The 26,724-nt window shown below is 45.6% G+C and overlaps 1 protein-coding gene across 2 annotated transcripts in view; it reads left to right on the top strand.

Annotated features, from left to right (window-relative positions):
* LOC129861238 (rho GTPase-activating protein 39-like) overlaps positions 1 to 21,572 on the top strand; it is a 167,566-nt gene extending 145,994 nt beyond the window's left edge. For both annotated transcript variants that reach the window (XM_055932469.1, XM_055932470.1), the window contains 5 exons: positions 2,567 to 2,640; positions 7,116 to 7,315; positions 15,422 to 15,513; positions 15,827 to 15,996; positions 17,178 to 21,572. In XM_055932469.1, the coding sequence (XP_055788444.1) occupies positions 2,567 to 2,640; positions 7,116 to 7,315; positions 15,422 to 15,513; positions 15,827 to 15,996; positions 17,178 to 17,372 (731 nt within the window). In that variant the 3' untranslated portion in view covers positions 17,373 to 21,572. The remainder of the gene's footprint in view (positions 1 to 2,566; positions 2,641 to 7,115; positions 7,316 to 15,421; positions 15,514 to 15,826; positions 15,997 to 17,177) is intronic.
* The last annotated feature ends 5,152 nt before the right edge of the window (positions 21,573 to 26,724 follow it).

Below are 26,724 nucleotides of genomic sequence, written 5' to 3'. Positions count from 1 at the left end.
CTATTTGTATGCAAATACTCTCTGTTTCCTCTGTATCTTTTCTCTGGCCCTGGCTGGCCCTGTTTAGCGTGGGATCGCTGGATCCCATTGGACACTCAGCTGAGGTTTAGGCCACAGACACAAACAGGCTGCAAGTGGAGAGTAATGAAGAGACTGTTGATCTTGTGTGTCACCTGCTTTATAGATGCCCCCCATCCCCCACATCAACTCCCTAGTTCTCTGTCTGTTTTTTTATGCATACAAACACATTTACAGCCATGGTAACAGACTCATACACACACATCCATGTAGCCCCCCTGTCCTCTCTCTGTCTTCTTGTGGTATCACATAGGGATTACGACCCCCAGGCAGTGGAAAGTCAACACAGGATTCTCTCTGTCTCTCAGAGCCTTAATAACAGTCTCAGAGGTCTTAACCGTGGTGCTCAGTGGTACAAGCCAGCCCTCTACCCTGCCTGGGCTATGTGCCTCAGTAACATCATCTGACACATAAGAGGGGAAATCAGTCCACCGCTCCCACATGCTTGTCATTCCAACCCTAACAACACAGGAGAAGGAAGGAATGCTCAGGAAGTAAGAGAGAGAGAGGTGGGGGGGTGCTCAGGAAGGAGGAGAGAGAGAGAGAAAGAGAGTGAGAGCAAGAGGGGTGGAATGCTCAGGGAGGAGGAGAGAGAGGGGGGGTGCTCAGGAAGGAGGAGAGAGAGAGGGATGCTCAGGAAGTAAGAGAGAGAGAGGGATGCTCAGGAAGAGAGAGAGAGAGAAAGAGAGTGAGAGCAAGAGGGGTGGAATGCTCAGGAAGGAGGAGAGAGAGAGGAATGCTCAGGAAGAAGGAGAAAGGGGAAAGATGAGGAGAGCAGGAGAGAATAACAGTACAGAAACCATTAGAGAAAAGGAAAATGAATGAAGGATTGTGAGGGGCAGAGGAGTGAGGAGAGGAGTGAATAAAAGAGGATAAGAGAAGACGAGGGATGTGAAGACAATAAGGTCTAGAAAAAAGGAAGGAGCAGATCTTGTAGCAGGTGTTCCCAGCAGCAGTCCTGAGCCAGAGCGATGTGTGTGTCCTGCAGTCCTCAGCAGCACAGAGATCAGAGAGCAAAGACAGGGGCTTGTGAAACCACTGCCCTGCCTCTTAAATATGTGTTTTTACAGCCAAATAAAAGAGGACTTCTGCCTAAAACAACTCCTATAAAACTCTCTTCTCCTTCTCTGTTACAAAGCCCTCCATCCACTATGTTGACAACACTGTAAACACGGTCAGAAGAGGAGGAGAAGTCAAAGGGTTTGTTCTGGACTGAGGTCATCAGGCTGTGTGACCGGTCACCTCTCTGACTATCCCTGTTGAGGCCTGCTTGGCCATGTGCCCTCACAGCTGTGCTCGGAGGTGAACGACCCAGTAGTATTATCCAGTCTGGTGTCTGGTCCTCTGAGCCGATACAGTGCTACAGTAACACTAGGGCATGGGCGGGCTGATGAACGACAGCCCTGTGTCATAGTGTTCCATTTTCTCTACCTCGCCTGGTCTCTGGGACCTGCCCAATTTGAGTCCCCCCTCCTTTCCTCTTCCCCCTGAGGACCTTACTTTGATATGTCAGCACCCCTCCTCTCTCTTTGTTGTTTCATGAAGCCGTAAAGTTGTCCCGTGATTGAATTACTTTCCCTCATAATTGAAATCCATCTCATTCCCGTTTTGGATGAGGAGAAAGATCAAAGTTAAATCCCCCCCTCCAGAAATCAACACCATGTCAGTTATGTGTGTGATTCATTTGACTTACGATAGGAGACAATAATCGCGAAACCTTTTTAAAGCCTCAGGTTCTCGTAGTCTCAAAACTCAACTCAGCTAACCCTCTGCCAAACCTCCTGCTGCTGTTTTGTTGCTGAGGACAGGCTGTGAACGACTTTCACCTGTTTGCCATAAATCTGTGTCATGTAGTTTCAGCACCAGGGTCTGCAGCCAAGATGAACTCTGGTTCTCACAGAGTAAGGACAACAGAAGAAAAAAATGTGTTGGCCAATACCTCAGTCGCTCATTCTACACTCCTGGAAAGGATTCTACATGGAATCCAAAAGGGTTCTACCTGGAACCAAAAAGGGTTCTTCGAAGGGTTCTGATATACAGTAGTAGGACTGGCAGGTAAAGTAGAAGCAGTTGAAGCATAATTAAAAATGCAGATTCAATACTGATTGTAGTAATAGTACTTTAATAACAGTAGCAGTACTATCTGTTATAGTAATACTTAGCGTTTGATATCTTGGCGGCTTTAACCTTGAGGTACAGCTGCTCCCTACAGCTCGATAATACGGTAATAATACACCATGGTGACTGGGCAGGATTCTCCTGGAATGTGCAGAGCTGATATCCAAAATGCCCTGCGGTGAACAGATTTGGTTTTGATGATTCATTGGTAACATGTTCTGTCGGTGGGGTTTATGACCCCCGTGTAATACTCCAAACTCCTGTGGAACTGACACTGAGGACTTTCACATGCAGATAGAAAATGGTAACGAATTGTATTACTGCCTCAGGCTTGGTCAGTAATGGTGTCTGTCATCTCCCCTCTCTCCAGGCCTGCCAATCAGCACTTATGCCAAGTACTGCTACCGCAAGCTGCAGAAGGTCGCCGTCACTGGGGGAAAAAAGGTAAGGTCATCCTAAAACACTATTAACATGGCCACGGAGGGATGTCATACAAGGAATACAAAGACAGAGGGGGGTTGCTCCATCGCTCATTGCTCCATTGCTCATTGCTCCATCACTCACTGCTCTATTGCTCACTTCTCCATCGCTCATTGCTCCATCGCTCATTGCTCCATCGCTCACTGCTCCATCGCTCACTTCTCCATCGCTCATTGCTCCATTGCTCACTGCTCCATCGCTCACTTCTCCATCACTCACTTCTCCATCACTCACTTATCCATCACTCACTGCTCCATCGCTCACTGCTCCATCACTCACTGCTCCATCACTCACTGCTCCATCACTCACTTCTCCATCACTCACTGCTCCATCACTCACTGCTCCATCACTCACTTCTCCATCGCTCACTGCTCCATCACTCACTGCTCCATCTCTCACTGTTGGAATGGATTGAGATTTCATTTCCAGACCTGCTGCTGCAGTTTTATATTCTAATGATCTAAATGATCTAGGAACTCCAACTCTCCCAGCAGACAAAGAGAAGTGGAATGTTTCTATTGTTCTAGTGAATTAGTGTTGCCCCTGAGGTTAGCGTCGGCTATGAAGCGAGGCATTCTGGGAGCTCGCACATGTGTTAGCAATCATCACACTGAGCCGTTAGGAGTCCTCAGCAAAATAGGCACTAATCTGTAAACCAAAACTGAGACGGGGGCGTTACAACAACCCTTTAGACCCCCTCCGCCACCCGCTCTCTCCCAAATCCCCACTGGACACGTGGATCTAAAGAGAGGGTTCAAGTCTGAGCTTGTGCCTACCAAACCACCCCTCCATCAGTCAGCCAGTAGAGCAGCCATCTCCCAACCTCCACCCTGTCCTCTGTTGTGTCCCACCCTGTAATCAGCCAGCCCACAGCCCGTCCCCTGCAGCCTTACTGCAGCCTCACAGCCTTACTGCAGCCTCACTGCAGCCTTACTGCAGCCTCACTGCAGCCTCACTGCAGCCTTACTGCAGCCTTACTGCAGCCTCACTGCAGCCTCCCTGCAGCCTTACTGCAGCCCCAGGGCAGCCTCCCTGCAGCCTCACTGCAGCCTTGCTGCAGCCTCACTGCAGCCTTACTGCAGCCTTACTGCAGCCTCCCTGCAGCCTTACTGCAGCCTCCCTGCAGCCTTACTGCAGCCTCACTGCAGCCTCACTGCAGCCTCACTGCAGCCTCCCTGCAGCCTTACTACAGCCCCAGGGCAGCCTTACTGCAGCCTCACTGCAGCCTCCCTGCAGCCTTACTGCAGCCCCAGGGCAGCCTCACTGCAGCCTTACTACAGCCCAAGGCCCTTTTACTGGGGGCTATATTTTATTTGTCACATGCTTCATAAAGAACAGGTTTGGACTAACAGTGAAATGTTTACATACGGGCCCTTCCCAACAATGCAGAGAGAAAGAAAATAGAGAAATAATAGAAAAGTAAAACACGTAGTAATGAAAGTAATAATAGATACCCAATGAGTCATGATAACTTGGCCTTATATAGACGGGGTACCAGTACTGAGTTGATATGCAGGGGTACGAGGTCTTTGAGGTAGATACAGTAGGCACATATAACCAGGGATAGAGTGAGAGATAGCAAACAGTAGCAGCAGGGTATGTGATGAGTCAAAAAAAGTTATTGCAAAAAGGGTCAATGCAGAAGATAGTTAAATAGTTAACCAACTAGCAACCCAGACTAATTATTTAGCAGTCCTATGGCTTGGGGGTAGAAGCTGTTCAGGGTCCTGTTGGTTCCAGACTTGCTGCATCGGTACCGCTTGCTGTGCGGTAGCAGAGAGAACAGTCTATGACTTGGGTGGCTGGAGTCTTTGACAATTTTTAGGGCCTTCTTCTAACACCATCTGCTATAGAGGTTCTGGATGGCAGGTAGCTCGGCCCCAGTGATTTACTGGGCCATACGTACTACCCTCTGTAGCGCCTTGCGGTCGGATGCCAAGCAGTTCCCATACCACGCCATGTCAGTCAAGATGTTCTCAATGGTGCAGCTGTGTAACTTGTTAAGGATCTGAGGGTCCATCCAAAATATTTTCAGCCTACTGAGGTGGAAGAGGCGTTGTTATGCCTTATTCACGACTGTGTTGGTGTGTTTGGAACATCATAGATCCTTAGTGATCTGGACACCGAGGACTTGAAGCTCGACCAGCTCCACTACAGCCCTGTGGATGTGGATGTGGGTGTGCCCAGCCCTCCGTTTCCTGAAGTCCACGATCAGCTCCTTGGTCTTGCTGATGTTGAGGGAGAGGTTGTTGTCCTGCCAGGTGCATGGCCATGCAGTTGTGGGTGAACAGGGAGTACAGGAGGGGGCAAAGCACACACCCCTGAGGGCCCCCCGTGTTGAGGGTCAGTGTGGCGGATGTGTTGTTGCCTACCCTCACCACCTAGTGGTGTCCCGTCTGGAAGTTCAGGATCCAGTTGCAGAGGGAGGTGTTCAGTCCGTAGTGTTGAATGCTGAGCTGAAGTCAATGAATAGCATTTTCACATAGGTGTTCCTTTTGTCCAAGTGGGAAAGAGCAGTGTGGAGTACAATTGAGATTGCATCAATTGTGGATCTGTTGAGGTGGTATGGAATTTGGAGTGGGTCCAGGGTGTCTGGGATGATGGTGTGGATGTGAGCCATGACCAGCCTTTCAAAGCATTTCATGTCTACAGATGTGAGTGCTACAGGGCGATAGACATTCAGACAGTTTTCCTTGGCATTCTTGGGCACAGGGACTATGGTGGTCTGCTTGAAACACTTGCCAGCTGGTCAGCACATGCTCGGAGTGCGTGTCCTGGTAATCCTGTTTAATGATCTTACTCACACCGGCCACACAGAGCTGGTGCTGTCAATCATGGTTCAAACATAGAAGGCATTTAGCTCTGGTAGGCTCGCATCACTGGGCATAGAAGGCATTTAACTCTGGTAGGCTCGCGTCACTGTGCATAGAAGGCATTTAGCTCTGGTAGGTTCGCGTCACTGGGCAGCTTGCGGCTGGATTTCCCTTTGTAATCCATGATAGTTTGCAAGCCCTGCCACATCCGACGAGCACCAGAGCTGGTGTAGTAGGATTCGATCTTAGTCCTGTATTGACACTTTGCCTGTTTGATGGTTTGTCGGAGGGCGTAGCAGGATTTTTTTATAAATGTCCAGATTAGTGTCCCGCTCCTTGAAAGTGGTAGCTCTAGCTTTTAGTTCAGTGCGGATGTTGCCTGTAATTCAAGGCTTCTGGTTGGGATATGTACGTGCGGTCACTGTGGGGACGTCGTCGTAGATGCACTTATTAATAAAGATGGTGATTGATGTGATAAACTCCTCAATGCCATCAGATGAGTCCCGGAACATATTCCAGTCTGTGCTAGCAAAACAGTCCTGTAGCGTAGCATCCACATCATCTGACCATTTACGTATTAAGCAAGTCACTGGTACTTCCTGCTTTAGTTTTTGCTTGTAAGCAGGAGTCAGAAGGATATAATTATGGTCAGATTTACCAAATGGAGGGCGAGGGAGAGCTTTGTACATGTCTCTGTGTGTGGAGTAAAGGGGGTCTGGAGTTTTTTCCCTCTGGTTGCACATGTGACATGCTGGTAGAAATGAGGTAAAACAGATTTAAGTTTGCCTGCATTAAAGTCCACGGCCACTAGGAGCACCGTTTCCGGATTAGCATTTTCTTGTTTGCTTAAGGCCTTACACAGCTCGTTGAGTGTAGTCTTAGTGCCAGCATTGGTTTGTGGTGGTAAATAGACAGCTACAAAAAATATAAATTGTAAATAGTATGGTCTACAGCTCATCATGGGGTATTTTAACTCAGGCGAGCAGAACCTCGAGACTTCCTTAGTATTACACCAATTGAACAGAGGGTAGAGGATGATTATTTACTCGTCGCCATAGTTTCATCAGGGTACCCGCACGTCGGCCTCTAGGTTGCAGTTTATTTTCCGTCTGAATGTCGGGGATTGGGGTCAGGGGTAAGGAGTATATGCCGCTGACTCATTGAGGTAGAAATGTTCATCCAAATCGAGGTTAGGGATCGCTGTTCAGATGTCCAGAAGCTATTTTTATTGTCATAGGAAGCAATGGCAGAAACATTATGTACAAAAACAGCTAAGATCTGTGGGGGGGAAAACACACAAAATGTCCGCTATACATTCCAGCGCCATTCTTTCTTTTAAACCTTATTTAACCCCTCGGAGCTGCTGAGATGGAAGCTGGGCTTTAAACATGGCTGGGTGTCTCCTGTCTACTTCTGTATATGAGGGACCTGACCTACAGTTCAGCTGTGATTGCAGTAGGGAAGTTACAGTACTGTGAGCGACTCCACCTGGGCCTGACATAGATAGACAATGTACCTAGATAAGGGTTGGCTTAAAACCAGTTCTAAGATCAAGACTTTCTAGAGCTGTGTTTAGGGACAGGTCCCTTTTTCCTACTCACACCCCCACCCCCTCCCCCCTCACAGGGTCTGAGGAAGCCCACCCTGGAGGAGTTAGACCAGGGGAGGAATGCCATCGTGACCCCTTCCTTGTTCGGCAGCGCCCTGGAGGAGATCATGGAGCGCCAGAGCGAGCTGTTCCCGGAGCGCAGGCTCCCCTGGGTGCAGGTGCAGCTTTCTCAGTACGTCCTAGCCCTAGGAGGGGCCCAGACAGAGGGAATCTTCAGGTGAGGAGTCACACCACCATACCATCACACCACACCACATCACCATACCACCACACCAGGCTCGGCTCCTGGGAGAAGGGGTGGGCGTCATGGTGGAAGGATAGGGGGAGCAGAGCAATGTTGGTGGAATTGGATAAACTTAGGGTTCCAGAATAGGTCTCCACAAATGAGGATCACTTTGAGGGGGTAAGTACCGTTATGTGGTAAAGAAAGACAGGCGTGCATCATGGGAGAAAATACAGTATAGCCATCCCTGACACACATGGTATGCAGAACCAGACTGGGTCAGAGCCATTGTTTCAGCATTAATTAGCAGTACAGACAGACAGAACTCTTCTGCTCCTTCTCTCCCAGCCCCAGGCCAGCAGCGTTATAGGACCAGCCTCATCAGAGACTCCCATTGGTCGGGAGGGGAGGAAGTGAGGCTCTTTCTCCTCTGATCTCAGGCTATGTTAATCAGTTAAACAAACACCCTGTCTGGTTAACCCGGGGAGGTTAATCCTTACTGACTGGGCTGTGGAGGGAAAATGGAGGAGATGACTGTACACCGTTCTCGCTGATTCAGACCCTCTCCTGTGGCATCGGTACAGATGTCTGGCGCTCTGAAGACCCCTTCAAACTCGGGGCCCTGCTCATGGCTCAGATAGACTGGGTGGTCCTACTGAGAAATGGTAGTTCAAACAAACATTAATATGTTTGACATTACCAAATGATACAAATTCACAAACTAAATCCCTGTCACACAGCAAATAATGAAAATCCACCAAGTTCATGCTTCAGATAAAAGCATCCGATGATTAAAGACATTGTTTTATGCCTGTGTGTGTGAATGTAAATACAGTGGGCAGAGTTTCCTCTTTCTCTCCCATTCTGTTTGTATTGAAGTACATTTAGAGCCCAGTGGTCTGCACACCATCTCTGTGTAAGTTCCTCTTTGGCTAAGGTCTCATCACATACTGACAGACTGTGGATTGTACATAAAACAAACAGGAGATTATGTGAGATACTGTAAACATATTTTAAGACAGTTCCCTTTTTGTCACAGTTCTCATTTTGTCCCTCACATCTCCCTTCAGTCTGGTGTGTGATTTGAACATTGACAGGAATTCTTCCATGACAGTTTATTTTTAAACCCCTGCTGTCAGAGGATTGTCTTTATTTTAGTTTTTTTATTGAGCATCACGGTTTATTTATTTTTACTTGACAGGGATCCCGGTGTCGGGGGAATGACTGGCGTTATCCTTGTGGCTCAGTGATTTTCCTTTGGTTTTTATCCTTGGCACAATCAGTCCCCATGTAAAGGATACCTCCTAGACGTGTAGCACTGCTATGTCCGTGTCTGAGGACATGAAACACCTTTCTCACTAATTATATCTGAGTGGTATTGTATAACCATGTCCACCTGGGATCATATATCCCCCATATGTGTGGACTAGACCACGGTAACATGCTGAAGTGATACCGTGGTTGTCCACAGAGACATATATTAAATACATGGCTTTGGTCTTTCCTGTGCAGCTTCAAGGGAACTTTCACAGCTGCTCTCTTTCACTATAAATGATATTAACATATCATGTGTCAAAGCATTTTCTCCCCTCACTACACGCAAATACAAGCGTTTCTGCATCGGTAGAAACGGGTTAGCTACATTTCCTGGTTGTAAACCACAACATCCAGAATTCATAACAATTTCAGGACGTGGAGGACAGCCCCGTGAAGGTATATCCAATTGATGTGAGAAATATCAAAATGTCTGTTTGTAGCAAGCACTTTCAGCCAGAGGATTTTGAAACAGAACTGAAGTCTCAACTGATGGAGTTGGTATGTCGTCGGTCGTTGACAAGGGATGCTATTCCATTCCCTTCACTTCAAAGGGGAAGGCATCCGATCAGCCAACATCAGTGCAGCAGAAAAGAGGACAAGCTGAGGTAAGGTAGCTAACTTTACCTAGCTAGCTAGCGAACTAAATGTATTTATCTAAACCAAAATCGAGCTAGCTAGCTAACTTTCATAATACGCTGGCTAAACATTCCAAAGCATATCAATGTAATTAGCCAGCTGCTATCTAGCGATGTGATTTGTAACTTTGCAAGCTAACATTAGCTTCGTTAGGTTATGTTAGCTAACCATTAGCTACCTAGCTAACTAACTACCGCTGAGGCTATTGTGACTGTTCTATTTAGAGTCCAATCTCATCAACATCTGCAGAGGCATCAACATCAATAGGTTGTGCATGGGTCCTTAAAAAGTATTACATTAATTTATCTGATTTAAAGCCCTTAAGTCTTAAATTCAGTTTTCAAAGGTCTTAAAAAATGCCACGGCGTGTCACTGCTTAATTGTTGCCACCACAGCAAAAAAAGAAAACAATTGAAAATCAAAATATACTGGAGGCCACTTTAAGATGTTAGAAAGCTATCCAAGTGTGCGCTTCTGCGTGTGCACGTCACGTGCATGTGCCAGTGCGAGTCGGGCCGTTGCCAGAGAAGGATCTGCCCTGTCCCCGTTTCGCTGCAGGCTCTCACTCCTGCTCTCCCCCTTTGCACACAGAGGGAAGGGAGAAATGCAAGGGCAAGTATACTGACAGTTGAGCAACATTTTGAAATGTAATTGCAGGAAGGACACCATTTTTAAAACAACAACTGTTACTGTTGTTAAAACATAGTAGTTTCAGCTTTATGTGAGTACAACAATTATTTCTCAACTGTCAATTATAGAGGAAACAACATCACAAACAGAGTATATAATTGAGATGATTTGCCAGCAGAATGGAGAGGAGCCTGTCATTTGCAGTGAATTCATCAAGTAGCCTATATAGGCCTACCAATGGAATGTTTTTGTAGGACATTCCATTTACTGTTAAATCAATTGCATGGCTATCTAGAAATTCTGTTATACCTTTTCTTACCTCCTGTTTCAGGAAGTTATGTCACTGAGTGCTGCCCCTATATATAGGACCTTCCACCCCCACCTGGGCTATGAATGCCTGATGACCTAAGGGTCGAAAACGTTGTTGTAAATACATTTCACCTGGGAGCATGAGCAGCAGGGTGCTGTGTTTTCCTTTCTGTGTTACATCTAGCAACAATATCACATTTAGAGTTAGCAATCTAGCTAATTGTGTTTTGAGCCCTCACTTCCTCAGGTGGTTAAATGATGTACCATGGGCATAGCCTGGGCCAATAAGCACAAAAAACATGCAGGCAAATTCATCTCTAAAGAGCCAAACATATATCTGATTATTCCCGATCCTATTTCGACATGTTGCACATCATGCATTCCTTGAACATATTAGATGAAATAGCTAACTTCTCTCATGTCTTACTTGGCACTGGAAATAGTCAGTCTAGAGCCCTCACCCTTAGCTACCTTCCTTGGAAGTATTGCCATTTGATACCTAATTCACTGAATGAGGGAATTATTTGATTAGACCTCTTTGTTGTAGGCTAATGTTGTAATGTTCTAATGTCATAGCATAGCATAATACCTCCAGGAGAACTACTGGAGCTGGTATTGGTATCAAAGTAAACATTCTGAACACTTGATATAGCTAATGATTAGCCCATTGGGGTAGCCTAAACAAATGCAGATGGGCAACCCCATGCTTCAGCCATATATAGCCTAGCCGCTATGCTACTACATCCGTCAGACTACAGGAGAATGTTCATGGCTGCAATAGCACACCTGCCTGATAATATGAGCCATGTAGGCTATAGCCTTTGGGGAAAGAGCTAGCCCTTTAAATACAACTTTTTGGCAACATGGGCTCATCTCTGGAGATGAACCTTGGCAGGTGTGTGCTGTGCACAGACCTCAACATTGGTATTGCATTGCATTCCAAGTGGCATTCAAATGGTCTTCAAAAGACTTAAATTTAACTTCATGGAACCTGCAGATAGCCTTGATTCAAGCGCCGCACCAGAGAACAGTGACACCTTCTAAAGTCACCCTCTAAAGTCACCCTCTAAAGTCACCCTCTAAAGTCACCCTCTAAAGTCACCCTCTAAAGTCACCCTCTAAAGTCAACTTCTAAAGTCACCTTCTAAAATCTGACTAAAAATGATTAGCAAATAATATACTGGAGCTAGGCATAAACAGGTCTTGTTGTCAAAGTTGGTGTGTAGGCTACAAGTAGGCTACAACTTCTACTGTAGTTTTGTCTCTATTATGACTGCAAGGCTTGAAGGCTACATTTGAGATAATGAGGTATTAGTAAGGAGGCGATGGTGTGGGTGACTGATTACTGTCTGTTGGGGGGTGGGTATTGTGTGTGAACGTTAGTATGCATGATCTATTTACATGAACAAAAATTCACCAATACACTAAACTGTCTACAAGACAAGTGTTCCTCAAACTTTTCACACCCTTGCAGTCAGTTCTTTGGCATAGGGGAGAGGGTCTGTTAATGTACCCTTCTAGACTATTCACTCTATTGTTGACCGTGCTTGTCTACTCAACAACTGTACGTACTCATACACAACTAGACTGTCTGCAAGTCAACTCAAACTTTTCACATCTTTGCTAACAGCCCATCTCAATGGCACACTCCGAGTCAATAATGGAACAAAACACATACCAGTCTACCGTACCCTTTTTAGTTTATAGATGAACATGGTTTATTTTATGGTTACACATCCTAATGATCAGTCTTCATGTCTTTCCAGCAGACTTGCAGTACAACAAATCTCCTGCAAGAGGTCGAAGGAGTGGGTGGTGAAGAAAGTGTATGAGAGGCTTGTCCACCTGACTGTGGAGTGCAGAGGACCAGACGGTTGTCTACCTGACTGTGGAGTGCAGAAAGGACCAGACGGTTGTCCACCTGACTGTGGAGTGCAGAAAGGACCAGACGGTTGTCCACCTGACTGTGGAGTGCAGAAAGGACCAGACGGTTGTCCACCTGACTGTGGAGTGCAGAAAGGACCAGACGGTTGTCTACCTGACTGTGGAGTGTAGAGGACCAGACGGTTGTCTACCTGACTATGGAGTGTAGAGGACCAGACGGTTGTCTACCTGACTGTGGAGTGCAGAAAGGACCAGACGGTTGTCCACCTGACTGTGGAGTGCAGAAAGGACCAGACGGTTGTCTACCTGACTGTGGAGTGTAGAGGACCAGACGGTTGTCTACCTGACTGTGGAGTGCAGAAAGGACCAGACGGTTGTCTACCTGACTGTGGAGTGCAGAAAGGACCAGACGGTTGTCCACCTGACTGTGGAGTGCAGAGGACCAGACGGTTGTCTACCTGACTGTGGAGTGCAGAAAGGACCAGACGGTTGTCCACCTGACTGTGGAGTGCAGAAAGGACCAGACGGTTGTCCACCTGACTGTGGAGTGTAGAAAGGACCAGACGGTTGTCCACCTGACTGTGGAGTGCAGAAAGGACCAGACGGTTGTCCACCTGACTGTGGAGTGTAGAAAGGACCAGACGGTTGTCTACCTGACTGTGGAGTGTAGAAAGGACCAGACGGTTGTCTACCTGACTGTGGAGTGTAGAAAGGACCAGACGGTTGTCCACCTGACTGTGGAGTGCAGAAAGGACCAGACGGTTGTCCACCTGACTGTGGAGTGCAGAAAGGACCAGACGGTTGTCTACCTGACTGTGGAGTGCAGAAAGGACCAGACGGTTGTCCACCTGACTGTGGAGTGCAGAAAGGACCAGACGGTTGTCTACCTGACTGTGGAGTGTAGAAAGGACCAGACGGTTGTCTACCTGACTGTGGAGTGTAGAAAGGACCAGACGGTTGTCTACCTGACTGTGGAGTGTAGAAAGGACCAGACGGTTGCACACCTGACTGTGGAGTGCAGAAAGGACCAGACGGTTGTCTACCTGACTGTGGATTGCAGAAAGGACCAGACGGTTGTCCACCTGACTGTGGAGTGCAGAAAGGACCAGACGGTTGTCTACCTGACTGTGGAGTGCAGAAAGGACCAGACGGTTGTCTACCTGACTGTGGAGTGCAGAGGACCAGACGGTTGTCTACCTGACTGTGGAGTGCAGAAAGGACCAGACGGTTGTCTACCTGACTGTGGAGTGCAGAAAGGACCAGACGGTTGTCTACCTGACTGTGGAGTGCAGAAAGGACCAGACGGTTGTCCACCTGACTGTGGAGTGCAGAAAGGACCAGACGGTTGTCTACCTGACTGTGGAGTGCAGAAAGGACCAGACGGTTGTCTACCTGACTGTGGAGTGCAGAGGACCAGACGGTTGTCTACCTGACTGTGGAGTGTAGAAAGGACCAGACGGTTGTCCACCTGATTGTGGAGTGCAGAAAGGACCAGACGGTTGTCCACCTGACTGTGGAGTGCAGAAAAGACCAGACGGTTGTCCACCTGACTGTGGAGTGCAGAGGACCAGACGGTTGTCCACCTGACTGTGGAGTGCAGAAAGAACCAGACGGTTGTCTACCTGACTGTGGATTGCAGAAAGGACCAGACGGTTGTCTACCTGACTGTGGATTGCAGAAAGAACCAGACGGTTGTCTACCTGACTGTGGAGTGCAGAAAGGACCAGACGGTTGTCTACCTGACTGTGGAGTGCAGAAAGGACCAGACGGTTGTCCACCTGACTGTGGAGTGCAGAGGACCAGACGGTTGTCCACCTGACTGTGGAGTGCAGAAAGGACCAGACGGTTGTCCACCTGACTGTGGAGTGCAGAAAGGACCAGACGGTTGTCCACCTGACTGTGGAGTGCAGAAAGGACCAGACGGTTGTCCACCTGACTGTGGAGTGTAGAAAGGACCAGACGGTTGTCCACCTGACTGTGGAGTGCAGAGGACCAGACGGTTGTCTACCTGACTGTGGAGTGCAGAAAGGACCAGACGGTTGTCCACCTGACTGTAGAGTGCAGAAAGGACCAGACGGTTGTCTACCTGACTGTGGAGTGGAGAGAGGACCAGACGGTTGTCTACCTGACTGTGGAGTGCAGAAAGGACCAGACGGTTGTCCACAAGGAGCCAGAGCCAAAGCCCCCCAAACCCAACATCCCTGCCAACATCGCCACAGCGCCTAAGCCTGCTAAACCAGCTGCCATTACCCAACACAAGAAGAGGCTCACCAGCTGAAGAACATTCTGGAACTTGCCTGGAACATTCAGCCAACACAACATCCATATTCAGTACTGATGTTGTAGTATAACATAGAATGCTCACAACTGCATTGTGGTATAAACATTGCTAGCTGTTGTAGAAATGTATATAATGTGTTTTAATAAATGTAACTAAATTTGACAAGTGACTAAATTATTCCAGCTGCATCAAAAACCAATAAAGTGTTGACTTCAATTTCTTGATCAATTCATTGTGATATTCAAGTCCAATGCACGGTAACATAGCTCCTGCGAATCTGTAAACTAGTACTGCCCCCGTTTTGAAAAGCCCAAGTCCAATGCACAGCAACATAGCTCCTGCGAACCTGTAAACTAGTACTGCCCCCGTTTTGAAAAGCCCAAGTCCAATGCACAGCAACATAGCTCCTGCGAACCTGTAAACTAGTACTGCCCCCATTTTGAAAAGCCTGCCTTCGAAGGGGAGAACAAGGAAGTATGACTCCTGTCAGGCTGTAGTCTTTACAAAGCCAGGGGAAATGAGTCAACCTGGGTATCCTGCAATGTCCTGGCAGATAGGAACATCGTTGAGACAAGTCCGGTGGCTCTATTGAACAATGATGACCAAATCTACTCGCTGATAGCATGATCGTGCAATCGGCGAAACACAAAGGCCACAATAATTGCTACAAAACTTGACTCCATACATTGTTTTGATCAGACAGCTGACTCAATCAACTAATGACGTCAGTGGTTGAACTCTCCCGGCGAGTAAATTCAAAAATACAGCTGTAGTGCATAATTATGTCTGAAACACCCTCTCATCACTCATAATTATGTAGGGAGACTGGAAAAACACCCCAAATACTGGCTAGTGGTGAAATGTCCCTTTAAAGGACCTGCTGCACCACCTAGTGGAGCATTATCACACTACAACAATCAATATCAACGCTGTCATAATACTGTAGTTCAGCTTCTAGTCCTCCGTTGACATAGCTTTATCTCCTAGCACTTCCTCATCTGTAGCAGCTGTTAAACCTATCTGCTGTGTGTCTCTTCTCTCAGGGTGCCTGGAGATATTGACGAGGTGAATGCGCTGAAGCTGCAGGTAGATCAGTGGAATATTCCAGAAAACCTTGGGGACCCCAACGTCCCGGGTAAGAAATAAATCCCTCTCGTTCAACATCAAAAAAACACTAAATTCCTTCTCTTGGCTGCCTGTCTTGAATGGAGAAACTCACTTTTTCTTTGAAAATGTTGTCAAGGCTGTATATTGAGCAGTCTGCACTCCATCATGCCTGGGGGACAGCAGAGGTGTGGGTGTCAGAGGGGTTCTGTGTAAAAAGAGGGGGGGGGGGCTTGTTTTTTAAATCTTTTTAGCTCTGGTAAAATGAGGTAAAGATTGTTCTCAAATGTACGGAAAAATAAATATATTAAAAATAAATAAAAAAGAACATCTCTCTCCCCTAGCGTCTCTGCTGAAGCTGTGGTACAGGGAGCTGGAGGAGCCAGTCATCCCTCAGAGCTTCTATCAGCAGTGCATCAGTAACTATGAGGATCCTGAAGCAGCTATCAGCGTGGTGCAGTCTCTGCCTGAGCTCAGCAGACTGGTGCTCTGCTACTTTATACACTTCTTACAGGTAACCCTCCGACATATAGACGGCTTGGTTGTTTAGCAACAAACCCATACTTGCGCAACCGCATGAGCAAAACAGGCGAGGGTTAGCTTAGAATCAAAGGCTTGTTGACAACATGTAAACTACACTGAGTGTACAAAACATTATGAACACCTTCCTAATATTGAGTTGCCTCCCCTTTTGCCTTCAGAACAGCCTCAGTTCGTCAGGGCATAGACTCTACAAGGTGTCTAAAGCGTTCCACGGGGAAGCTGGCCAATGTTGAATCCAATGCTTCCCACAATGCTTCTTGATAAACACGGGAAATTGTTGAGTGTGAAAAACCTAGCAGCGTTGCAGTTCTTGACGCACAAACCAGTGCGCCTGGCACCTACTACCATACCCCGTTCAAAGGCACTTAAATGTTGTGTCTTGCCCATTCACACATACACAATCCATGCCTCAACTGTCTCGATGCTTAAAAATCATTTAAATTGTCTCCTCCCCTTCATCTACACTGATTGAAGTGGATTTAACTGGTGACATCAATAAGGGATCATAGCTTTCACCTGGATTCACCTGGTCAGTCTGTCATGGAAAGAGCATGTTCCTAATGTTTTGTACACTGTGTATATTTCCTCTCTGAATCGTTATTGAAAACATACATTTACACAATGAGCACTTGTCTCTCAAATACATCGTTACAGTTGTTGGTTAGCTAGCTAGCTAATTTTTGCCATATTAGCATTGACGTGACAAGAGTCCAAACACCTCGAAACAAGACATGGTGTCAATAACAAGATACATCGAGCTGAAACGAGCCACCTACGATTCCCCACTTGTCATCGTTGCTACAACAACTCAGACTTCTGCCGGCGCACATATCGTTTTCAGGACATTGTCTGCTAACCCATCTATAGGTCTCTCTCTCTCTCGTCTACCCTCTTTTTCTTTCTCTCCTCTCTTGATTGATTTAATTATTGGGGGAAAAACATGCACTGACTATAACCCAGGGGATAACGTGTTTAAGTGAAATTCACTTGTTTCCAACCCTCTTCAAAGGTTTAATCTGTCACTTTGTATGTTTTGAAGTTATATCTACATAATAACTAGATGTATAAGTATAAACACAACAAACACCACATAAATGTCTCTGATCTTGACTCGCACCCAAAACTCATCCACTCTCCTTCTCCCTCCTGCAGGTGTTTGCTCAGCCCGTCAATGTGAGTAAGACCAAGATGGACGTCAATAACCTGGCCATGGTAATGGCTCCCAACTGTCTCCGCTGCCAGTCAGACGACCCACGCATAATATTTGAGAACACGAGGAAGGAGATGTCCTTCTTACGCATGCTCATTGTTCACCTGGACACCAGCTTCGTCAAGGACATCCTCTGAGGGGGTCAACTCTATCCCTCTTTATTAAGGACATCCTCTGAGGGGTTCAACTCTATCCCTCTTTATCAAGGACATCCTCTGAGGGGTTCAACTCTATCCCTCTTTATCAAGGACATCCTCTGAGGGGGTCAACTCTATCCCTCTTTATCAAGGACATCCTCTGAGGGGGTCAACTCTATCCCTCTTTATCAAGGACATCCTCTGAGGGGGTCAACTCTATCCCTCTTTATCAAGGACATCCTCTGAGGGGGTCAACTCTATCCCTCTTTATCAAGGACATCCTCTAAGGGGGTCAACTCTATCCCTCTTTATCAAGGACATCCTCTGAGGGGGTCAACTCTATCCCTCTTTATCAAGGACATCCTCTGAGGGGGTCAACTCTATCCCTCTTTATCGAGGACATCCTCTGAGGGGGTCAACTCTATCCCTCTTTATCAAGGACATCCTCTGAGGGGGTCAACTCTATCCCTCTTTATCAAGGACATCCTCTGAGGGGGTCAACTCTATCCCTCTTTATCAAGGACATCCTCTGGGGGGGTCAACTCTATCCCTCTTTATCAAGGACATCCTCTGAGGGGGTCAACTCTATCCCTCTTTATCAAGGACGTCCTCTAAGGGGGTCAACTCTATCCCTCTTTATCAAGGACATCCTCTGAGGGGGTCAACTCTATCCCTCTTTATCAAGGACATCCTCTGAGGGGGTCAACTCTATCCCTCTTTATCAAGGACATCCTCTGAGGGGGTCAACTCTATCCCTCTTTATCAAGGACATCCTCTGAGGGGGTCAACTCTATCCCTCTTTATCAAGGACATCCTCTGAGGGGGTCAACTCTATCCCTCTTTATCGAGGACATCCTCTGAGGGGGTCAACTCTATCCCTCTTTATCAAGGACGTCCTCTAAGGGGGTCAACTCTATCCCTCTTTATCAAGGACATCCTCTGAGGGGGTCAACTCTATCCCTCTTTATCAAGGACATCCTCTGAGGGGGTCAACTCTATCCCTCTTTATCAAGGACATCCTCTGAGGGGGTCAACTCTATCCCTCTTTATCAAGGACATCCTCTGAGGGGGTCAACTCTATCCCTCTTTATCAAGGACGTCCTCTAAGGGGGCCAACTCTATCCCTCTTTATCAAGGACATCCTCTGAGGGGGTCCACTCTATCCCTCTTTATCAAGGACGTCCTCTAAGGGGGCCAACTCTATCCCTCTTTATCAAGGACATCCTCTGAGGGGGTCAACTCTATCCCTCTTTATCGAGGACATCCTCTGAGGGGGTCAACTCTATCCCTCTTTATCGAGGACATCCTCTGAGGGGGTCAACTCTATCCCTCTTTATCGAGGACATCCTCTGAGGGGGTCATCTGTTTATCCGTCCCCATGCCCTGGAGAGCTGCACTCGTTCATCAGCCCTCATAGCTGCTCTGTCTTTCTATCATACAACTCTCTACAACTGTCTATCACCTTATTCACAACAAGCCCTCTGTTCCTTCACACTTCTCATCAACCATATCACATCTCAACCCTAGATCCCCTCTGGTTCACGAACACCACAGCCGGAGGAACACAGACAGTGGACTGCACAAACAGTGATCGGGTATCTAGACGGTTTTTCGTGCTCCGAATCATCTTCCCTTTTCGTTTGAGACTTTGGGACAAGCTCACATGTGATGGTAGTGGGAGACTGTTTATCCGTTGGAAAGCAGGACATACAGTACACGGTGTTCTTGCGCTCGTGTTAATGACTGGAGCGGAATCATTGGAATGGTATCAAACATGGTTTTCTATGTGTTTGATACCATTCCATTTGCGCCGTTCCAGCCATTATTATGAGCCGTCATCCCCTCAGCAGCCTCCTGTGCTACTGTTTCTGCTCCAAACACTGGACCGTGCTGGCGTGAGATTCAGCATGTGAAGAAGAGCAATCGCAATACGAGACTATTATGCACAAGAAGCATGTGTGCAGGGAAAAGTCCAGAGACAAATGTGTAAATATGATGGGGTTTTTTTGTGTGGGGGGGGTTAGTTCCTGCTTTGAGTGCCACATATGTATCTGACTGCCATGGTTGTGAATGAGGATGATGTCTCATCACGTTTAGACATGACAAATTGAGGGGAAACCCACTACAGACAGAATCTGTATTATACCGTTCTCTTTTCCTTTATTGTAACAGTGTATGCAGGCAACGCTTTCCTTCGCATTTCATTTGGAACGCTTTTTTGACTAATTTGAATATGAATTCTGTCTGTGTTGCCAGAGCTGCAGGATGAGTTGATGGGTAAGGTTCAGACTTTCCCTGACCGCAGAGAGACAGATTAATAATATTTATTTCTAAACCGTTTCTCTTATAAGAAAAATGATAACCCATCAGTTACGCAGAGATGCGTGTACATATGTGAGAGACAGAGTCTTGGATTAAAACACAGGCCTATTCTCCTCAGTGGTGGAGTTGGTGGGGGGGGAGCTAGGGAAAATTTGTGGAGCACTTTCTGCTGTTTTACTCCAGACAATTACATTTGGCTTATTTTGGAGAGGGCCAAAAAATATTTGTTATCCTCCCTTCAGTGGAACACAATTATACCTTTGATGGAGCTTGTATAAATGCTAATTTTAGCTATTAGCAGGTCAGGGGAAAAGGATGCAGGAGAAAATGAGATCGCTGCCTGGAACTAAAGCCACGCAGACAGTTGTGGATTTACAGTGCGAGCCAAAGGGAGAGGCAGTCTGGCAGTGGTTTTAGGGTCTGGGGGTACATTAGTTTAGTCCCATATACTGGGAGGACAAAAAACAAGCCGATTTAGTATTTTTAGACAATATTGCCTAACAAGGACTTTCCTATTCCTCAAAATCTTGTGCCACATAAGGAGAAGAGGGTTTAAAATCCATATTTCAGCTGTCTTAAGGGCCATGCGGTCTCTGTTATATTTAGCGGTGCGGTCAGGGTTTAGGTTTTAATGCCCCACATGTTTTCTCTGTGTCTACTTCATCTTAGTGATGGGGTCTGTGCTGCGAGGCTTGTGTGTATGTGTGTGCACGTGTACGTAAGTACTTGCACGTGTGTGTATGTTTGCCGACTATGTGTGTGTGTCAACTGTAAATGTGTGTGTTTGTGTGGTAGGAGTCTGTTCATATAGCATATACTTCGTAGTTACTGGAAGCTGGAGCCCCTAAATTAGAGGGTGTGTTTAGCCAGAAAAATGCATCTAGAGGTTATATGGTTGTTAACCCCTTTTCTGCACTCACAGCATTTACAGCGGCCGCTCCTTCGTTTCCTGCATTAATGCTTTACTGTTAGTCTTACGAACACCCAAGCCACCAGAGTTGGGTACTCCATAGCCACATCAGGGGACACTACCCAGCTTTCTCCTCACCTCTAGCCAGCAGGGGCAGCTCTGAGGTGGGGTGGAGGATGGCTAGGCAGTGCCAGTAGTTCTGGGAGTGCATGAGAAATATATACTGAGCCTGCAGAACGAGGAGGAAGATTTCAGGGGCCAATAGTCACTGGTCTATTGCTAAAGTTGTTGTATTTGTATCACAATGTGATAGTGTTCTTCTAGAATCTATACACAGACCTTGAATAAAACAGCCGAGGACCTGTAACTTTTAAGACACTGAACTCCGGAAGCTCTGGTTGAACTATTCTCCATCCTGTGTTCTTCAGTGGCTGATGATGAATATATACACAGTGTTATATATGAATAGTAGCATGGTCTTTGGTCACTGAATGTTCACAACAATGACGGTTATAATAACATGATTCCACAAAATTGTGGAAAAAAGTTCCATTCTTCAGTAATGTCATTATTCTCTTTGTTTGACACCAATGCTTATGGTGCGAGTCAACGGTGTAATTTCTTGATTTGATAAATCATTTTTGACTCTATTTTGTTCCTAACTGGAATGAGTGTTGATAATGTTTGTTGAGATGATAGAGAAACGGAAGTGTGTCTTGTTTAGATTGTGTTTGATGACAGTTACAACATGTGTGCGTCCCCGTCCATTGCACATATGCTTCCTCTTCCCTGGCCCTCACATGATGGGTGCTATTGACTCTTGTTGTAAATATGCTTGCAGGTCTTTTGGATATGCTGGTGTGTGTGTGTGTGTGTGTGAGTGTTTGAAAACAAGAAAAACAGCAACGGTGATTGTGTGGATGGATTTATTTCATAAATAATTGAAAAAATAAAGTTTGTAAACTAAATTTGTCATCACTTGTTTTATACTGAACAAAAATAAACACAACATGTAAAGTGTTAGTCTCATGTTTCATGAGCTGAAATATAAGATCCCAGAAATGTCATACGCACAAAAATATTATTTCTCTCAAATTGAGCACAGATTTGTTTACCTCCCTGTTAGTGAGCATTTCTCCTTTGCCAAGATATTCCATCTACCTGGCAGGTGTGGCATATTAAGAAACTGATTTAAAAACATGATCATTACACAGGTGCACCTTGTGCTGGGGCCAATAAAAGGCCATTCTAAAATGTGCAGTTTTGTCACACAACACAATACCACAGATGTCTCAAGTTGAGGGAGCATGCATATGGCATGCTGACTGCAGGAATGTCCATCAGAGCTGTTGCCAGATGAATCCCAGTTTCAACTCTACTGGGCAGATGGCATCGTGTGGGCGAGCGGTTTGCTGATGTCAACGTTGTGAACAGAGGGCCCCAAGTAACTTAACACAGCCATCGAAAAGCAGTGGGACAACATTCCACAGGCCACAATCAACTCTATGTGAAGATGTGCTGCGCTGCACACCAGATACAGACTGGTTTTCTGATCCATGCCCCTACTTTTTTTTTTAAAGCTATCTGTGACCAACATATTCATACCAGTATTCCCAAATCATGTGAAATCCATTCATTTGGGCCTAAAGAATTTATTTAAATTTACTAATTTCCTTATATGAACTGTAACTCGGTAAAACCTTTGACATTTGCATGTTGCGTTTATATTTGTGTTCAGTGTATCTTGAAAAGATTTGTTAACAAGGGATGAGTCGAACTTGTGCAAGTCTGCCATTGACATCAATATGCATTTCAGGGTTTTAGTCTCTGGTGACCTACAGAAACATTGGAGTACACAAGTTTGGTTGCGGGGGCCGAGGATACCATTAGGTCCATATGTTATGATAGAATGATGTTTTTCACTGCACCCAACACACCCCGACACTGTCACATCTGAACGTATTTGACAAATAAGCAGCAAATGTTAACGCAATCCCAACAGAGCCATGGTAACTCTGTGTTAAAGCAAAGCTCTGGTATCCACCTGGACAGCTGTAAGCATCAGGCCAAGTAGAGTAGAATAAGCAGACCTGCAATAAATAAAAAGTCTGCAAAATCCTCAAAATACAGGTAACTGCCAAAATACAGGAAACGTTGGAGTGAATGTGGGTTCTGGCGTGGGGTGCATTTTCCTGGCATGGTTTAGGTCCACTCAGCCCCTTAGAGGGCAAGGTAAACACCAATAAATACACAGCCATTCAAAGTGATGACCTTCAACCTGTGGTGAATCATTTCTATGCTAATGGGAGTGGTCTCTTCCAGGATGACAATGCTCCCATCCACAGGGCACAAGGGGTCACTAAATGGTTTGATGAGCATGAAAATGGTGTTACACCATGTGCCATGGCCGTCTCATTCACCAGATCTTACACCAATTGAACACTCATGGGAGATTCTGCAGTGATGCCTGAGAGAGTTTTCCATCTACAAAACACAAAAATGTGGAATAAGTCACTTGTAGCACTATCCAGACATTTGTAGCATTCCAGACACTTGTAGCATTCCAATCTAGAGGCGAAAGAAACGCACACCTATTTAGGCGAGGTGCTGGCTAGAGGAATAGAACACTTGAAAAACGTAAGGAGAGCAGCACACTCTAGGAGCTCAGATGCAAAAATGTAATAACCTAATCACCAGCGTTTCCACAGACAAGCTGTCTTCATCAGGGTTCATCAGGGTACTTGTAACATTCTTATTATTCTTATTCTTCCAAGGCGTATTGAAGGTGTTCTGGTGGTTTGTGGTGGTCCAACAGCCTATTAAGACGCTTTGTTGGTGTTTCTTTTAATTTCGCCATGCCACCTGTACACATAGCCTAGGCCTACATGGAGATATTTCTAGCTAGCACAGTGACTGAACATTATCAAGGAAAATACAAAAGCACATTGCTGAAATTGTTCTTAAAGGCCCAGTGCAGTCAAAAACTTGAGGTTGCTGTGTTTTATAAATATATATATATATATATATATATATATACACACACACTGCTCAAAAAAATAAAGGGAACACTTAAACAACACAATGTAACTCCAAGTCAATCACACTTTTGTGAAATCAAACTGTCCACTTAGGAAGCAACACTGATTGACAATAAATTTCACATGCTGTTGTGCAAATGGAATAGACAAAAGGTGGAAATTATAGGCAATTAGCAAGACACCCCCAATAAAGGAGTGATTCTGCAGGTGGTGACCACTGACCACTTCTCAGTTCCTATGCTTCCTGGCTGATGTTTTGGTCACTTTTGAATGCTGGCGGTGCCCTCACTCTAGTGGTAGCATGAGACGGAGTCTACAACCCACACAAGTGGCTCAGGTAGTGCAACTCATCCAGGATGGCACATCAATGCGAGCTGTGGCAAGAAGGTTTGCTGTGTCTGTCAGCGTAGTGTCCAGAACATGGAGGCGCTATCCTGGATGAGGATAGCACAGCGTAGTGTCCAGAGCAAGGAGATCTGTTCTCCTGGACACTATGCTGACAGACACAGCAAACCTTCTTGCAACCTTCTTACACATTGTGTTGTTTAAGTGTTCATTTATTTTTTTGAGCAGTATATATATATATATATATATTTCCACAATATGATGTTGGAATAACTGTGAAAATTATGATAATGCACTTATAGTGTAAAAGCTTTTTGAAAAGACCACCTGAAATTACAGCCTGTTTTGGTGGGAAGGAGTTTTGGCCTTCCATGATGACATCACTATGTGGAAAATTAGTTAATAGACCAATAAGAAAAAGCGTTCCAAACCTCTCTGCCAATAACAGCTTTCCCCTCGCCACTCCTACAGTTTATTCATAATTCTTGCTAGAGAAATTGCCCTTTGCTAAGATTTTTTTTTTTTTTTTTTTACCATTGAAATTGAAAACAATCACAGTAAGGAACTTAATTGTTACCCAGAAATGATTTGATATTGAGAACGGCATTGGACCTTTAATAAACTAGAATGAGAAGTGGCTGAACTTAACATCTACATTATGTATGTACGGAGAAACAGAGTTGGTAGCAGTAGCAAGGAGATCTGTTCTCCTAAATTAAAGCTATACTGCTCTCTGGTGGACAGATGTTTTATAGCATTTGTTTACGTGTAGACCTACTTAATACATGCACAATGCAAAACACAAGTTTCTCAAATTATGACGACTGCATTTCATACAAAAGAGGATTTAAGCCCTACTCTTCTCAAAGTCCTACATATAGTGTAGGTTCATCACAAAGCCTGTATACTGGGACATTAACACGAAGGGGAATCAAAATGATACAGAATAGAATTGAAAAGTACAAACTAAAAAAGCACATGGATCATCATCACTGTGTAGCCTATATTCTCTCTCTCAGACAAAAAGAATGCGCAATGTGAAAACCGAAAAGAAAATCTAAATTCTCTCCAAAAAGTTACATTTCATAATAGAAAGAAATCGAACATTTTATGTAGACTTCTTGTTCTTGAGCTAGGAGGCAGACAGTAGAATAGCACACACGCATTGTCCATAGAGGCACGAGAAGCACGCTGCTCGAAGGAAGGATTTGCAACGCAGTGTGAAACAACTGCGGAGCGCAAGGTAAACGTCTAGCTAGTTTCTTTGTAAAGAACATGTACAGTGTATTTAAATGTAGCTGTATAATTTAAACGTCAAACTAATATGTAAAAAGTTTTGGTGGCGGTAATGATGACGCTTCTGTGGATATGAAACGTGCCTGCAAGCGTGCGGGATGATGTCTTGTCTCGTCATGGTAACGTTAGCTACTATTTTATTTATTTATTTATTTCACCTTTATTTAACCAGGTAGGCAAGTTGAGAACACGTTCTCATTTACAATTGCGACCTGGCCAAGAAAGCAAAGCAGTTCGACACATACAACAACACAGAGTTACACATGGAGTAAAACAAACATACAGTCAATAATACAGTAGAAAAATAAGTCTATATACAATGTGAGCAAGTGAGGTGAGATAAGGGAGGTAAAGGCAAAAAAGGCAATGGTGGCGAAGTAAATACAATATAGCAAGTAAAACACTGGAATGGTAGATTTGCAGTGGAGGAATGTGCAAAGAGATAGAGATAGAAAATATAGGGTGCAAAGGAACAAAATAAATAAATAAATACAGTAGGGAAAGAGGTAGTTGTTTGGGATAAATTATAGATGGGCTATGTACAGGTGCAGTAATCTATGAACTGCTCTGACAGCTGGTGCTTAAAGCTAGTGAGGGAGATAAGTGTTTCCAGTTTCAGAGATTTTTGTAGTTCGTTCCAGTCATTGGCAGCAGAGAACTGGAAGGAGAGGCGGCCAAAGGAAGAATTGGTTTTGGGGGTGACCAGAGAGATATACCTGCTGGAGCGCGTGCTGCAGGTGGGTGCTGCTATGGTGACCAGCGAGCTGAGATAAGGGGGGACTTTACCTAGCAGAGACTTGTAGATGACCTGGAGCCAGTGGGTTTGGCGACGAGTATGAAGCGAGGGCCAGCCAAGAGAGTGTACAGGTCGCAGTGGTGGGTAGTATATAGGGCTTTGGTGACAAAACGGATGGCACTGTGATAGACTGCATCCAATTTATTGAGTAGGGTATTGGAGGCAATTTTGTAAATGACATCACCAAAGTCGAGGATTGGTAGGATGGTCAGTTTTACAAGGGTATGTTTGGCAGCATGAGTGAAGGATGCTTTGTTGCGGAATAGGAAGCCAATTCTAGATTTAACTTTGGATTGGAGATGTTTGATGTGAGTCTGGAAGGAGAGTTTACAGTCTAACCAGACACCTAGGTATTTGTAGTTGTCCACATATTCTAAGTCAGCCGTCCAGTGTAGTGATGTTGGACAGGCGGGCAGGTGCAGGCAGCGATTGGTTGAATAGTGTAACAGTAGAACTTTAAACCGTCCCCTCGCCCCGACACGGGCGCGAACCAGGGACCCTCTGCACACATCAACAACAGTCACCCACGAAGCATCGTTACCCATCGCTCCACGGCCCTTGCAGAGCAAGGGGCAACACTACTTAAGTCTCAGAGCAAGTGACGTAACTGATTGAAATGCTACTAGCGCGTACCCGCTAACTAGC

The sequence above is a fragment of the Salvelinus fontinalis genome, chromosome 8 (genome assembly GCF_029448725.1).
Source record: "Salvelinus fontinalis isolate EN_2023a chromosome 8, ASM2944872v1, whole genome shotgun sequence".
Lineage (NCBI taxonomy): Eukaryota > Metazoa > Chordata > Actinopteri > Salmoniformes > Salmonidae > Salvelinus > Salvelinus fontinalis.
Note: the sequence above shows the minus strand (reverse complement) of the source record. Positions and strands in the feature narration are given on the sequence as shown.